This window comes from Girardinichthys multiradiatus, chromosome 24, assembly GCF_021462225.1.
Source record: "Girardinichthys multiradiatus isolate DD_20200921_A chromosome 24, DD_fGirMul_XY1, whole genome shotgun sequence".
Lineage (NCBI taxonomy): Eukaryota > Metazoa > Chordata > Actinopteri > Cyprinodontiformes > Goodeidae > Girardinichthys > Girardinichthys multiradiatus.
Genome location: NC_061816.1, coordinates 20,940,750 through 20,957,431, shown reverse-complemented (window position 1 = coordinate 20,957,431; position 16,682 = coordinate 20,940,750). Strand labels below are relative to the sequence as shown.

General features: G+C 40.8%; 1 protein-coding gene across 11 annotated transcripts in view; it reads left to right on the top strand.

Annotated features, from left to right (window-relative positions):
* LOC124861581 (protein unc-80 homolog) overlaps positions 1 to 14,455 on the top strand; it is a 62,415-nt gene extending 47,960 nt beyond the window's left edge. For 5 of the 11 annotated variants that reach the window (XM_047355420.1, XM_047355422.1, XM_047355424.1 and 2 more), the window contains 13 exons: positions 171 to 296; positions 383 to 506; positions 586 to 792; positions 871 to 1,055; positions 1,227 to 1,392; positions 1,479 to 1,658; positions 2,143 to 2,290; positions 3,629 to 3,685; positions 4,618 to 4,699; positions 7,788 to 7,893; positions 8,181 to 8,201; positions 8,440 to 8,621; positions 9,378 to 14,455. In XM_047355420.1, coding sequence (XP_047211376.1) covers positions 171 to 296; positions 383 to 506; positions 586 to 792; positions 871 to 1,055; positions 1,227 to 1,392; positions 1,479 to 1,658; positions 2,143 to 2,290; positions 3,629 to 3,685; positions 4,618 to 4,699; positions 7,788 to 7,893; positions 8,181 to 8,201; positions 8,440 to 8,621; positions 9,378 to 9,830 — 2,037 coding nt within the window. In that variant the 3' untranslated portion in view covers positions 9,831 to 14,455. The remainder of the gene's footprint in view (positions 1 to 170; positions 297 to 382; positions 507 to 585; positions 793 to 870; positions 1,056 to 1,226; positions 1,393 to 1,478; positions 1,659 to 2,142; positions 2,291 to 3,628; positions 3,686 to 4,617; positions 4,700 to 7,787; positions 7,894 to 8,180; positions 8,202 to 8,439; positions 8,622 to 9,377) is intronic. The other 6 variants (XM_047355426.1, XM_047355421.1, XM_047355419.1 and 3 more) reach the window with 3 other exon arrangements.
* The last annotated feature ends 2,227 nt before the right edge of the window (positions 14,456 to 16,682 follow it).

Genomic DNA, 16,682 nt, shown 5'->3' with positions numbered 1-16,682 from the left:
TGTTTGTAATTTACAATTTAGAATATTGACAATGACAGTATTAAAAGCCATTAGGAAACAGAAAAGCAACAAAAAATAAAAACTGGACATTTTTTTTGTAAGCAAACCAGGTTCACCCATTTTAAAGAAAGGTATAAATGTACATGGCTACTGTTTACATTTGTCCCCAGGTGATGGGTGTAGTTGGTCCCTCCAGCGTGGCGGATGGACTGCCCCTCCTCCACCTCAGCCCATACCTCTCTCCTCCGCTTCCTTTCAGTACGGCTGTCGTCCGGCTGGTTGCTCTGCAGATTCAGGTGCGTCAGGCTAATTAGAAATTCAGCTAACCCATAAAAAAAAACTTGTTCATATGCTAGAATCCTTTTTTTTTTCTCCCTCTCAGGCCTTGAAAGACGACTTTCCTCTCAGTCACGTGATCTCGCCTTTCACCAATCAGGAGAGGCGAGAGGGGATGCTGCTTAATCTGCTTATTCCCTTTGTTCTGACAGTGGGCTCTGGAAGCAAAGGTGAGAATGACAGGCCTCTGTCAACAAAATCATTCTTGAATTTATTTGTGTATTAATGTACTTTTCTGTCCTTTTGCAGATAGCCCCCACCTTGAGCAGCCGGAGATCTTCCTGCTCCTTCAGACTGTCATCAACATCCTGCTACCTCCTCGGATCATCTCCACCTCCCGCACCAAGAACTTCATGTTGGATGCGTCGCCGGCTCACTGCTCTACACCCGGAGACACGGGGAAGGATCTGCGTAGGGAGGGATTAGCAGAGTCCACCAGCCAGGCTGCATATCTTGGTACGATGAAGAGGTGAAAACATTGTACCATTTATTTTAGTGCTGTCCGTTTGGTTTATCTGGCTTCACTCCCCACAGCTCTGAAGGTGGTGTTGGTTTGCTTTGAACGTTCACTGGGAAACCAGTGGTATCGTCTGAGTCTGCAGGTCAAAGAGATGGCTTTGAGGAAGGTGGGTGGCTTGGCTTTCTGGGACTTCATCGACTTCATTGTGCGGACCCGCATCCCTATTTTTGTCCTCCTGAGACCCTTCATACAATGCAAGGTAAGGAGCCTATGAATGTAACTTTAGCAGTCAATCCATACATTTCTTTTAAATTCACTTACCGGTACTCTGCCTAGCGTCACACTGGGTTTGGTGGTTATCTCCAGCAGTCAATAGGCAAAAGGCACGGTATTCCCTAGACAGGTTGCTAATTCCTTCTATGTTTTGTAGTTACTAACCCAACCAGCTGACTCCCAAGAGGAGATTACCGCACGCCACCACATTGCTGACCAGCTTGAGCGACGCTTCATCCCAAGACCTCTCTGCAAGAGCTCACTCTTTGCAGAGTTCAACAATGAACTCAAGATCCTCAAAGAGGCTGTACACAGTGGCTCTGGTCAGATAATTAAACTGTTACATGTTCCTAAAATAATAATCAAGAAATTTGGACTACTAACCCTCATTTGTTCTCCATTCCAACAGCATACCAAGGAAAGACATCAATCAGCACAGTGGGCACCTCTACGTCAGCCTACCGGCTCAGTTTGGCCACCATGTCACGCTCCAATACGGGCACCGGCACGGTTTGGGAACAGGATAGCCAGCCGTCACGCCAACCATCACAGGACACACTCAGCCGCACTGACGAGGACGATGAAGAGAGTCAGAAATACTACTTTTCAATTAGGGATGGGCCTTTAGTGTATCGTTATCATACATTTTTTATTGTGATAAGAATTTGGATTTATCATGATAAATTGAACCCCCAAAAACTGACTGTATTGTCACAATTATTACTTTTATTATTTTCTCCACTGCTGGTTTCATGAGAGCATCAATAAATATCTTTGATTAAATGCAGTAACTCTGTGCAGTTCAGTGATAACAATTTCACTTCCTGTAACTGGTGTCCTGAAGAAGCCTATTTAAAATATTTCAGAGGTATTTGTCGTTTGTGTGGCTGTGTTTGCTGAGAGAAGTTTTTTTTTATCGTCACTTTTATTATCACAATAAATAACACAAAAAAATCATCATAAAATTTTAAGTCTATATCGTCCACCCCTACTTAAAAAATGTTTTGGTTTTTTTTGTTTGACACATTTTTACACTGATGTCAACTTACTATCCTACATCCTTTTCGCCATAGATGACTCCATAAGTATTCCCAGCGTTGTGAGTGAGCATGAGGCTTTCCTGCCCAGGGTAATGTCACAGCGGCGTTTCTCCAGCCATGTCACCGGCTCAGCGACCTCTCAACCTGAAAATCCCCGCACTACCATGCTGCCCAGCCAAAGGTTGTATCCCAGCGCACACACAAGCACAAAAAACAGATTGCAGACAAAAGATTTAGCATTTAAAATTTAAAGACATTTTCTAACACATTTAAAGTCTTGGCTAGCTTAGTGCTTAAATTTAAATGAAGGATATTTTCCTTTTATATGGAGGCAGGATTAATCCCACTTGGAAAAAAAATCAAGAAAACCCCATTTAAGTATTTGGACTTTAAAACACTGAAGATAATAACAGGAAAGTTTTGTTATCAAAGTCTGTTACCCAGTTTTGATTTATCCGCCTGTTAAGTCATATATCTAAATTAAAAACAAGAGTACAAAAACACATCCTTGTAGAATGCCACAATGTTGGTGTTGGCATGGTAACTTCCCACATTAGCATAATAACGCTAACGTTTAACATTAGCCAAACTGTTCACTTAGGCCACGGATGAATATGAGGTTTTACTTTGATGATGTGTTTTTGTTTAATAAAATAAATTGTCCCTGAATTATTATTATTATTATTATTATTAGTAGTAGTAGTAGTAGTAGTAGTAGTATATGTTGTAGTCCATTTGTATCTACACTTATAGATTTCTTCTGTTTTTGCTTTTTGTCATTCTTAAATGTTTCAGTTTTATTGTAGACGAAGGATGTATAGTATAAAACTAAAATGGCAAGAGGACAAATATATATCCTTGAGGAACATCAAAAGTTAATTATCTGTTAATATTGATTACTAATATATGTATATTACACTGTTATTTCTGTATCCAGGTAATCAATTAAAGTAACTCTTCATACCCTAGAAAGAAAAAAATTCAAAATTTAGGAAAAGGTTTTAAATCCTTCTGCCACAGTTTGCTTATTAATGCTTGTAGACGTGGCAGTGGGACTGTATGCAAAAATTTGAATTTTATCCCTTTAATAAGCCATGGAAATATATCATGTTGCCTCTTTCCAGATCATTGTGTTAGAATATAAGGAAAAAAGGTAAAAATGTTTTAGATCATATCATATCTTTCATCTTTAAATTAAATAAAACAGAGTATTTCTGTTTCTATTGCAGATTCAGGTTTTGTTTATGTAGCATGCAGGATTTGAACCCAATCATACCCCACAACCACAGTCATATTTTTCTGTGTATATATCTGTTTATTTATAATCTTTATTTTAATTCAGCAGTTCATTTTGTTTTTATCCAGACAAGATTTTAAGTCTGCTCCAGCTTTGGTTGTTTTTTAAGCAAAGTTCCCGGCTGTACATCGTAAAAATAAAAGGGCTCGGGGTGGCGAAATATCTCAACTACACTCCCTAAACTCCCACTCTCCCCCTTCCCTCCGTCCCCCCTTTTTACAGTGAACCAAATGTGCTAGATGAATCCCAGGGCCTTCTGCAGGAGGGTAACCTCTCTAGGTACAGTGGCCCAATCGTTGTGTGTGTCCCATTGGTGCATTCTTTGCATCTGTCCACCACTGAGAGGGGGCATGGCCTCGGGACGGCCTCCTCTGCTGGCCGTTGATCACTCATCTACATCTAATCAAATCGCCTTGGACCACGTCACAACCCTCTCACTACCCTACTCTTCTGTCTCTTATTCTTTTTATGTGGGTCCAGTGTGTTTTTCCCCTCACCCCTTTGAGCTCCACACTGACCCTCATCTTCTTAGCTCATCTGCTGTGCTATCCTAACCAGACCCCCACCCCCCTCCCTTACCTACAGAGGGCTCTACATTAGGTTCCGGGAGCCCTGTTCCTCCTGTTAGCTGTGGGTCTTTCCAGTCAATGTCCCATCACAATAAGTCAGCCTTTCTTCCATCGGTGCCTTGGTGTCTCATACTGTTTACATGTCTATCAGGCTTCTTGCTGATCAAATTGGGCGTCCTGTTGTGGATACCAATCTGTAGGGGCAAAGGGGGAACTGGGGTGGCAACAACTCAGTAACACTTAGGAGTTAGTACACTTTTGTAGAATATAGAAAAAAAAAACAACCAGAAAATCCCATACCTTGTTTATATGGCAAACATTTAAGGAAATGCATAATGTCAAAGGTGTTGCTGCTCCAGCCCCTACTACCCCCCTGTTGTGTTTTTTGGTGTCTAAAGCGTAGCAGCACTTCTTTGTTTTTCCAGCACTGTGGTTTGGTGTTCTGTAGCATACTGTGTGTTGTGATGAGTAGTTTAGCAGCAGCATCTTGTTGAAATCAAAGGGTTGGTTCAGTCAGCGTACATTGATGCATCTGCCTTTTTGGTCCCTTCACATTAATATACTTATGTGTTTCCTACATTTGTGTGTGTTTGCATGGGTGAATGCATCTGTACTTTGCGGCAATCCGATTGACTGAACCAGAGTTGCCAGCGTGCAAAGTGAACCTGGCCAGCAGAACCTCCTAATCCAAGCGCCACTAGGAAGAAAGCGCGGACTCAGACAGGTATGGACATCCCTTCTGTTCTATCTTGGAAAGGTTTATCTACTGGACTAGCTTTTGGGAAAACTTTAAGTCTTTAGAATTTTTTTTTGACACATTTTGAGACCAGACTTTTCCCATAAATATTCATGCACTTTATGGTGAATATATACAAACTTCAGTAAAATCTCAAACCTAGATGTTTTTGTCACCAGAATTTTTCTGAATTTCATTAACTATCATGTGTGAGTAAAGAAGAGAAGCATAGGCATATTGAAGCAGAAATGGCTCCCTTTTTTGCATCTTTTTCTGTGAAATGCCCATTAGTCTAGGAAAATATTGTACGGTTAATTTGAATATCACAACAAATAGTTGTGGAGGTTAGCGTTGGAATTCCAATTTGTTTTAGCATGCTAACAGGAATGTTCAGCACTGTCATGCTCTATTGGCTATCGTCTGGTTTACTTACCATTTACTTAACCTATTAAGTAGGGATGCACGTTATATCGGCATTAACATCAGTATCGGTATTGGTCCGATAAGTAAAACTGTTTTGATATTAATAACCAATGTTTCTTTTCATCTTGTTGATGTTTGTGTTTCTGAAGGGGTTTGGCCATGTGGTATTTGTTTGGTTATGTGATAGTGATGCAGTGCAGGATTGTGGGGTGTTTAACTGAAGCAGGAAAGCAATGTTAGCGGTGTGGTCGTTTTTTCAGTGTCGAAAGACTAGGAAAAATACTGTGTGTGTATATATATATATATATATATATATCGGATATAAGTATCGGCTCATATTGGTGCAACCCTATTTTTCACCAAAGGCAAATAATGTCTAATTTTAATTAAAAGCTACATATATACATTTAAATTAAAATTTTAATGTATATATGTAGCTTTTATCCAATGGAAAAACTAACTTTTGGAAAAATATTTGCATTAGCTACAGGTCCTTCTCAAAATATTAGCATATTGTGATAAAGTTCATTATTTTCCATAATGTCATGATGAAAATTTAACATTCATATATTTTAGATTCATTGCACACTAACTGAAATATTTCAGGTCTTTTATTGTCTTAATACGGATGATTTTGTCATACAGCTCATGAAAACCCAAAATTCCTATCTCACAAAATTAGCATATCATTAAAAGGGTCTCTAAACGAGCTATGAACCTAATCATCTGAATCAACGAGTTAACTCTAAACACCTGCAAAAGATTCCTGAGGCCTTTAAAACTCCCAGCCTGGTTCATCACTCAAAACCCCAATCATGGGTAAGACTGCCGACCTGACTGCTGTCCAGAAGGCCACTATTGACACCCTCAAGCAAGAGGGTAAGACACAGAAAGAAATTTCTGAACGAATAGGCTGTTCCCAGAGTGCTGTATCAAGGCACCTCAGTGGGAAGTCTGTGAGAAGGAAAAAGTGTGGCAGAAAACGCTGCACAACGAGAAGAGGTGACCGGACCCTGAGGAAGATTGTGGAGAAGGGCCGATTCCAGACCTTGGGGGACCTGCGGAAGCAGTGGACTGAGTCTGGAGTAGAAACATCCAGAGCCACCGTGCACAGGCGTGTGCAGGAAATGAGCTACAGGTGCCGCATTCCCCAGGTCAAGCCACTTTTGAACCAGAAACAGTGGCAGAAGCGCCTGACCTGGGCTACAGAGAAGCAGCACTGGACTGTTGCTCAGTGGTCCAAAATACTTTTTTCGGATGAAAGCAAATTCTGCATGTCATTCGGAAATCAAGGTGCCTGAGTCTGGAGGAAGACTGGGGAGAAAGAAATGCCAAAATGCCAGAAGTCCAGTGTCAAGTACCCACAGTCAGTGATGGTCTGGGGTGCCGTGTCAGCTGCTGGTGTTGGTCCACTGTGTTTTATCAAGGGCAGGGTCAATGCAGCTAGCTATCAGGAGATTTTGGAGCACTTCATGCTTCCATCTGCTGAAAAGCTTTATGGAGATGAAGATTTCCTTTTTCAGCACGACCTGGCACCTGCTCACAGTGCCAAAACCACTGGTAAATGGTTTACTGATCATGGTATCACTGTGCTCAATTGGCCTGCCTACTCTCCTGACCTGAACCCCATAGAGAATCTGTGGGATATTGTGAAGAGAACGTTGAGAGACTCAAGACCCAACATTCTGGATGAGCTAAAGGCCGCTATCGAAGCATCCTGGGCCTCCATAAGACCTCAGCAGTGCCACAGGCTGATTGCCTCCATGCCACGCCGTATTGAAGCAGTCATTTCTGCCAAAGGATTCCCAACCAAGTATTGAGTGCATAACTGTACATGATTATTTGAAGGTTGACGTTTTTTGTATTAAAAACACTTTTCTTTTATTGGTCGGATGAAAAATGCTAATTTTGTGAGATAGGAATTTTGGGTTTTCATGAGCTGTATGCCAAAATCATCCGTATTAAGACAATAAAAGACCTGAAATATTTCAGTTAGTGTGCAATGAATCTAAAATATATGAATGTTAAATTTTCATCATGACATTATGGAAAAAAATGAACTTTATCAGAATATGCTAATATTTTGAGAAGGACCTGTATACTAGCTTGCTACCTAATGTAAAATGTTACCACGCTTTGTTTCTTTTATCAGAGCTTGCTCACTTAAATGCATTGTACAACATTTTTATCCAGTAGAAAGTACGCTAAGCTATCTATTGCTAACATTAAGATTTAATGTTAATGTCTTCCCGTGCATAGGCGCTTTTTTACTCATTACTTGCTTTTAACAGTGCCGAATATGCTCAACTGTTACTTTAGAGGTTTTATGTAGGTTTTCCCCAATTAAATATTCAAAAACATTGTCAAGTGTTAGCATTCTTTGCTAGGTCAGGTCATCCTGCTTTATGGTCTGTTTCACTTTGATATTGCTCTCCTTCCCAATGTCCAAATGTGATTAATGGTTAATGCTGAGATAATATGTATTACAGTGTTTATCCAATAGGATGTCATTTTTATTTTATTTTATTGTATACCAAAAAGGATGCGAAAACATCTGCCTGGTCTGATGCCGACTGATGCCTGATCCTGTGTATGGATAGAGGCTCTGATGGTAACCCTTACATGACTGAAAGTAATTGTTGTTTTCCTGCAGCTGCGACGCCCCCTGCTGTCCATTCCAAAGACTGAACCGCGAGGGCGTTCGGGAGCTAGACTCTCCACAACTCGAAGGAGCATCCAGCCTAAAAACAAACCCCTGGGTAACAACTCGTTCTCTGCCAACTGTGTGTTTTCTGTTAGATGACACAACAAAGGCAGGGCAGATTAGTTTGTGTGACGTACAGAAAAACTGATCTTCAATCTTATCCTGAGCTTCAGCGACCCACTCACACTCTAAACAAGTCTCCCATTAAAACACTTTCTGTAACAGAGCAGTCCTTCCCGTTCAAACCTCTTTCTTTGTTCCAGAGCTGTGTGTTGTACCACTTGCCAGCAGACTGACTCTTGTCACTTTGTTCTGTCTCATGCCTTATGTTTCGAAATAAAGAAACTTTATTGGACTGTGAAGGTGAGACACAACCGTTAACCCTTCCTCTCCACCCTTTTTATCTGCAACCTCACCCAATAGGGCGCTCTGCATGTCTGTCTTGCTTCCCCACCCAGTACCCTACCTCCCTCCCCCTCTTTCCCTTCCTGCCCCTGAGCCTCCACTACATTTGGTGGTGCTGAAGTGTTAGCGAGTCGCTTGCTGCCGAATTTCTCTTTTTATGTGTTTTAACCACATGTCTTTGCATGTGTGCCCACAGCACATGGAGACCAGAAGAGGTCTGTCACCTTTACAGAGACTCAAGGCCAGCAGGCGTCACCAAACACTGCAGAGCCTCCAGGTGAAGCCAGGAAGGCCAGTCCGGCTCAGTCAAAGTCCCCCACACTGGAAGTGCCCTCATCTACAGTCACAGCCGACCTGCATGGGCCTGCAAACACACAGGTAGGATGTTAATGCATCAGTAGAAAAGAAAATCACATATTTATGCGCCGATTGCTCAAAGCGACCAAAATAGGTGAATTTTCAGTTTGACCAAGAAGATTTAAAGTTAGGTTATGCTGTTTAGGTTTAATAATGGTCAGTGAAATCAGTAAAGCATGAAAAATGTCTAAAAGTAAACAATGGAGATATAAAAAAATAGGATTATTTTTGATTAATTTAATTCAATTTTTTCTGAATATCTAATTCTCTAATAACATTTTTACTTCAAGTTATTTGTATTTAAAGTTTTGATATGATTTCAGTTAAATTTGATTGCAATTTATTTTATTGAATTTATTATATTGTACTTAATTTGTAATTAAATATTTATATAGTTTGAATTCAATTTAGTTTATTTACGTTTAATAATATTTTTACTTGATCTTATTTTTCTAATAACTTAACATTTTTAATCTTATTCAATTTATTTTTATTGTCATTCTTTATGGTTCCAGTTTTCATTCTTGGAGAGAAAAGGCTAAAATTGAAATCAGTTAATCAGTCAATCAGAACTGCACCTTCAGTTAGTGGGCCCTATAAGATGTGATAATGCGGCATCATAACAAATTCCTGATTACTACGATATGTTATTAGTAGTTTTCTTTAAAAACTGAAAAAGTTCTTCCTCTCTTGTAAGCTGGAAGAATCCGGTCATAAAAGCAAAAGGTGTTAATAGGATTCTCTGATTTGTGCGAATTGGCCTTTTACTGCACCTAGGTTCCTTCAGCCTTGAGCAGCAAGGAGAAGAGGGAGCAGTGGGGTCTCCGCAGCAGTCTCTCCCCTCCCCCCTCCATTTCCCGGCCCTCCACCCCCACACCCCCCTCCCGGACCTGCACCCCTCTCCCTCTGTCTCGCACCTCCTCCCCGCTTCCTCCTCCGCTCCCAGTGCTAAGCACAGCACCCGCCCCGGGCCCCCCCCCGCCACCACCGCTGCCGCCGGTCTCCCTGCTCCCGCTTGCGCCCTCCAGCATCAGAGAGAGCCCCGGAGATGAGGACACGACAGCGCTGCTACCCCGCGGTGACGCCCTGCTGCAGCTTAGCGAGGACGACGGCACTGAGAACCCGCTCCTCGCCCCACTGCTGTCCCCCGTGCCAGCTCGACGCTCCCCCCGTCGATCCCCTCTCCCTCTCTCCCCTGTCGACTTGGACCTGGACGAGTCCCACGTGTGAGAGGACCCAAGGACAGTATTTTTCATTACGGTTTAGGTTTTCAATGTGACAATCGAAACGTTTGAAGAACTGGACTAAAACAATGGGATGAATGTATATTAACTACAGCAGACATCTACCTATCTCATCAACTCCATCATAGTTTTTTTTTAATCAGACGGTTTTAAACAATTTCCTTCACAGAGATTTATTTTTTAAATAATATTTTCACTCAAACATGTGATTCTTAAATATTAGAACCAATATCATATAAGAGCTTATTGGCATAAGATGCCTTTCTCATTTATTGCAGTTTACAATCTCACATTGACAAATGTAGAAAAATCCACCTTTAACTGCTTACAGACAATTAGGAATTTGCCTCCAACTTCATGCAGCCAAGATGGCGTAGGTACTCCACTAATGCTGGTTGCTGCACATTTTACACACAGCAGGGATTGAATTTGGAAGCACTTTGGTGCCACCTAGAAGTAGGAGTTAGGCCCAATTATGTCTAATTTCACAAATGTGCATACTAAATTCATATTTAATGTATGTGCCATATATTCAAATAAACTATTTCTATGTAAGTTGGCATCTACTTGACAGCAAAAACAAAATAAGCTTTTTTGTAAGTGTAATTCTAAATTCAGGCAGGTAGATACAGTGGCCGAGAGATGCACAGAAAATGGTTAAACGTGCTGCAAACACAAAACGAGCTGCGAACACATAAATGATGCAAACACACAAACACAAAAAAACAACTAAAAGTTATAAAACAAATGCAGAGAAAAACAGCTGTTTAACTTAAATATAATCACGACACAAGGGTTTCAATGAAGATTGCTACAACGACTAACATTACTATTACAAACAAACTATTATAAATCAAAGTCTCTAGAATGCTAATATTAAGGACGTAAATATTCAGTTCTATAATATTGTAAAAGATTAAGTGTTTAAAAAGACACGAAAGAAAATGTACCTTTTCTATCTTCCGTCCAAGTTTCTTATCAGTTAATGTTTACCAATGCCACTTTTTCACTCGCTTTAGGATTCGTGGCTCAGCTCCACTCTGTTTCGCTCTACTCGGTTTATCAGTTGTTTTTCCACTGACCCACTGAAGGCTGAAGCTCCACCTCCAGCCGTCAGTGCAGTGCGCTGTGCTGTTATTAACGTTACTGTGTGACATTGTCACATGACGGTAATCTGCGTGAAACGATAAAAAAATGAATAATTAAATAGAAAACATAAATAAACCAAATACTAATAATGCTTGAATGCAAGGATGTCTTATATATCTTTTTTCTTGGTTGAAATGATCTACTGGGGTAATTATCTGATGAAGTTTTTGTCTCATCCATGGCAATAACGAGGACAAGAGCTTTAAAGCGCAAAAACACAGACTTCTGACCGCGGTGAAGTAACTTTTTGGTTGGATATTGGATATTGGTGCACTGCGGATTCAGTGAGATCTTCCTCCAATTTCCAAACCAAACACACTGTTTCATTGTGTTGTTTGTTGTGTTTTGGGGGAAATGTTTTTGCGTCTGACAGCTGATATTATGTGTAATCAGCTGGTTTAGGATGTTATTAAATACAGCAGCCCACCTGTGTGAGGTTCAAAAAGCTGATGTGTCCTTTTTCTTTTCTTTCAGCCTTCAGGCATTGTTTATAATTTGTAAATACTAAAATTATATTTCAATTTGACCAACACTGGCAAATGTGGTCCTTAATATTATTGTAGTTGCTCTTGAGTTTTATTACCTTTTCCATGCACTACCTCCTCGAAAACCTTCTCATTTCTCCTGATCCCATGACCATCAGTGAACAGGAGTCTGTTCACATCACATGTAATCCCGACTATCCCCCGGTCATACCTGTATAGTAGCAAGGACCAAAAACTAGGTACTAGTATCGAAAAAACAGTAATGGAAATGCTCGCAAAGCGGGTCGAGTAGGGCCAAATCCAGTCAGTGGAAAAGGGGCATAAGGCTCTGGTCCCATTGGACTTGGTGGTCAACTCCTACTAGTGGTCTGGCGCACATCTGTTTTGTGGAGCTAGTTTGCAGTTTTTCCTAACTTGCAGTTGTTTTGCCATTTGCAGCATTTTCCCTTTGCAGTTGTTTTATAACTTGCAGTTGTTTTTTGGGTTTGTGTGTTTGCATCATTCTCCAGCTCATTCAACCGTTTGCTACACGTTTGCACCTGTTGGCCACCGTAGGTAGGGGTTTAATTTGAGTTCCATTTACTCAGTTGATAAAAAAAAAAAAAAATCACAAATGTCATACACTATTAACTGGCCCACAGCATCACAGCTCCTCTACTGTACCTAATTTATTTGCTTTGTTTTATGCCAGTTAAAATCCCAGTAGAATTTAGTAAAATCAACAAGTTTATTTTGGTGATGGTTGGACAGAAATGGCTTTTTCTTGGCATCACTCCCAAACAAGAGGTCAGCAGGTAGATGGTGTCTAATGGTTGTTATGGGAACACGGGCCCTTGTCTAGTCTTGTCACAGTACTTGATTTTCTAGATGTTTTATTTACTGCTCTGAATGCAGATGTTTTTGGGAGTACCTATCGTGTCTTAGTCTCACCATATTTATACCCCAGGGGAACCAGGAAGTCGCAGTTTAATAGAGTTCCTAGACGCTCTGAATTTAAAAGGGAACGTTTAGATTAAAACAATTCTTCCGTTACATTTGTTTTATAGGATGTTTTAATGTCAGGATGGGATTTGTTTTTAAGTGCATTTCATTTAAAGCAGGGATGTCAAACTCCAGTCCTCGAGGGCCGGTGTCCTCAAACTTTTAGATGTGTCCCTGGTCCAACACACCTGAATCTTTGGCCAAATTACTCCTCAGTATGCAGTCAAGTTTTCCAGTATCCTGCTAATGACCTAAGTATTAGATTCAGGTGTGTTGAAGCAGAGGAACATCGGAAGTTACGCTGTAACTATGGCTATGGTTTCGTGAATTCCTGGATGACTGCCAGCGGCAGTAAACAAAGTTGATATGTCTCCTCGTGCTCCGCGCATGTCAAGATTAAATGCCTCCCGACCCCGTGGGTCTGGGAAGGGGTCCCCCTGGTCCTCAAGGGACTGAAACTCTGAATTGGAGGCCCTCACAGAGATTCTATCATCCTCCAGGTCCTCCCCAGACTCCCAAGCTGCTGCTTGGAAGGAAGGCGTGGGGTCTGGAGCCTTGAGTAAAGCCTTGAGCTGCTCCACCTCAGCCCTCAAAGAGTCCACTTCCTGGCAACCGGCAAACTGCTACAGTTCATACATGGGTCCGTCAGCGCCTCCCTGATATGACCCACGCCCAGGCATTTGGGGCACAGATCATGTGTCCTACTTCCCTTCTTTCTGTATTTGCATCTTTTTGTCTTTTCACAGTTGTGTCCTTTCTTCCTTATTTACTTCTTTGTTACCTTCCTTCTTTTCTCTCTATCCTTCCATTCTTTGCTTCCAGTTGCTCTTTTTTTTTCATTTAAAGCCTTCTCACTATAGAAATATCAGCTATAAATAAATTGTGGACTTATTAGTATTTTATATTTTAAAATACAAAAGACCAAAAACTCTGGGAAGTCTGGACAGTTGTGGAAATTGTACATGACAAAACATGTAGGAAACCTGCAATTATTGAGGGCTTTTTACAAATCTTCACCATATTAACCTCTAAAAAACCTCTGAAAAAAGAATTTAGTCTTTTTGTTATACTATGTATGTATTTAAAACATAGTAAAATAGGAGTGAAAATGTATTAATATTTCTGTGTGTGTTAGTGACCTGGTCATAAAAATATGTATTTTAAGCCATGAGGAGCCATCAGATTGTGTGAAGTGCAAAGCAGCAAAACTTTCACAGTTGGCCCATTTTCAGAGAAAAGCAATATTTAATCAGCTCAGTGCCCCTTTAAATATACATATAGATTATGCATATATTTAGATATTATGCATTGATTGTGCTCTAATAGAAAAAATTATGGAAATGACAAATACAAGGTTGGAACCCTTGAGGACTTGTAGATTATCTCTAATTTGCTTGTTTCTTGTACTGCTGTATGTCTCTGCATATTGTGTTCTTCACCAAACTGCTGTCTCTGAAGCAAAATGTTTTAGACGGTTGTCCTGATGTATGTGTCCATGATGTTGTTGTTCAGCAGAAAGACTCCAACTGTGATGAAGCGATGCTCATGTCATGCCTTAAGGAGGAAATGTTTCTTTATCCATGCATCTGTGTAGCTTCAGTAAAATCTCTAGTGAGGAAAATGTTAACTGACACGGATCATGTTGGGTGTTTTGTGCCATAATCTACACCAATAGGTCATAGCTGCTTTCTGTTTTCTGTCCACTGGTAATACAACTCTTTGATTGGAAACCTGTAATCATGGCTGCAAAACACATTATTGTCCTATATAAAGCGAATTAACAGTGTACTTGGTTCATTCTTACACCAATATCAAATCTTGGTGTTATAACACTGTTTTGCCAGTATGTGGCAGTATATTCCAAACCTGCCAGACTAAGAAAGTGTTAAGTTTGTTGAACTGTTGTTTCCTTTTATAAATGTCTTACATTCTGTCTTGTTTGATCAAACCTTAAATATTTCTCAAATATCTAAATAAACAAATATTGTTTACAGTGTCTGAACATTAAACATTCTGCTCTGTCAAATTAGACCTCTAGGTGAGAGGCTGAGTTGTAGTGAAGAACGCTTCAGGACATCCAAGATCCTCTCATATCCACCTGCTGCCAAACTCTGGAGAGGTGGTAACAAAGCAGATAGAAAGCTGTACTTTCTGATACATGGCTATCATAGCAATTTTTTGGATCAACTCCTACTACGAAGTATGTTACAGTAGGCTGTTGACACCTATGCAGTCCTTAAATAAAACAGCCGGTGTGTGAGGACTGGATATGGAATTCCTTCCTTCCAAATAGGCCTTCAGTGAATGAAGAGTGGGATCAAGACCAAAACAAAAATTTGTTTAATTATTACAGCATTTTTTTCCATTTCAAATGTTGAAGAAATATGAAATTTGCTTCAACCTGTTGAGGTTTTATATGAATCCATAAACGGTGCATATCTGTTTGTCAGCGAATTGCAAAAATAATACCCCCTGAAGTTGAAATCCTGAATGAGAAAGTCAGAGGTCACCAAGCAGGCCTGATTTCAATTCCCAGAATGGCTGTGATACATATACATATTGGCAGTTGCAGGTGTAAGCTATTGTGTATCTTGTTAAACCAGTAGCACACATTGTACGGTCAAACTCTTGAGTTGTAAACGTGTACCTTTTAGTGTTTAAATATGCATAGAACTGAGTGAAACACATTATTTGCTTGTATTGCTAACAGTGGTCAGCACCAATATTTAGGAAAAGGTTTTAAGGAGCAAGACGATGAGCTAGAGCTGATGGCTTAGCCCCCAAATTCTACAGAACCCAAACCAGTTGAACATCTGTGGGATGTACTGGCCAAACAAGTCTGCTCCATGGAGGCCACACCTCACAACTCCCAGGACTTAAAGGATCTGCTGCTAATATCTTGGTGAGAGATACCACTGCGTACCTTTCAGAGTCTAGTGGAGTTCATGCCTCAATAAATCAGGTCAGTTTTAACAGCAAAAGGCAGACCTATACAAAATTAGGCAAGTTGTCATAAAGATTTGCCTGATCCATGTAAACAGTCTGACTCTTCACCAAACCTGTTTGTAAAACAAAAATTACAAGTAAGTATAGTTATTTTTGCGGTGGTGGGGTTGAGGATCAGCTCCTCCAAGGCCATGGTTCTTGCTCAAGTATCTTGGAGTCTTGTTCATGAGTCAGGGGAGAATGGAGCGGGAGATCAACAGATCGGTGCGTCCGCCGTAGTAATGAGGACGTTGTGCCGGTCCATTAGGGTTGGTCTACGTTCATACTCTCACCTATGGGCATGAACTTTGAGTCTTGACCAAAAGAACGAGATCCAGGATATAAGTGGCTGAAATGAGCTTTCTCCACAGGGTGGCCAGGCACTCCCTTAGAGTGAGGAGCTCGGCCATCCGGAACAAGCTCGGAGTAGAGCCACTGCTCCTCCCCATCAAGAGAAGTCAGTTGAGGTGGCTTGGGTATCTGTTTCAGATGCCTTCTGGAGGAGGCCCACCAGGAGGAGGCCCAGGGAACGGCCCAGGACATCCCTCCAGGATGCTGGAGGGACTATGTCTCTCGGCTGGCCTGGGAATGCCTCGGGCTTCCACCAGAGGAGCTGGAGGTGTCTTGGGAGAGGGAAGTCTGGGCGTCTCTGCTGAGACTGCTGCCCCCGTGACCTGAATAATGGGAAGACGATGAGTATGAGTATAGTTCTTTTCCACATTGTATAATTTAAGTCTAGGGAGTTCTTTTAATCTGAAAAGTTTCTTGCAGGGGATCCTATGAAAATAAATTATATGCGTAAAGTCTGAGTTTTTTGGAATGTATCTTGAATGCATAATATTTTTCATTTTGCCTTATATTTGCTGCAAAATGTAGCGAGTGGGCATTCTTGCCTGGAAGCTTTGCGACATAATGCTATCTGGGATTAATGTGGCTCTAGATTAAATTGTAACATGTTTCTAAGGAATCACTGATGGCAGATCAACGCTAAATTAACCCGGTGGTAATAACATTTTCCCTTAGTTGAAGAATAATATAATCCCTTTACACAAATAACTTAAATGTAAAAATATTATATGCAGAGTTAGACCCAGCTAAGACCAACATGGTTACACGGTTGTATTTAGTCAACCCAATTGGGCCACATGCTAAAAGCCTACTTAAAGCCCAAGCCAGTTTACTGCCCTTCCAGCCTAAGCATGTCCATATGGGTCCCAAATGCACATAAGCCAGGTTCT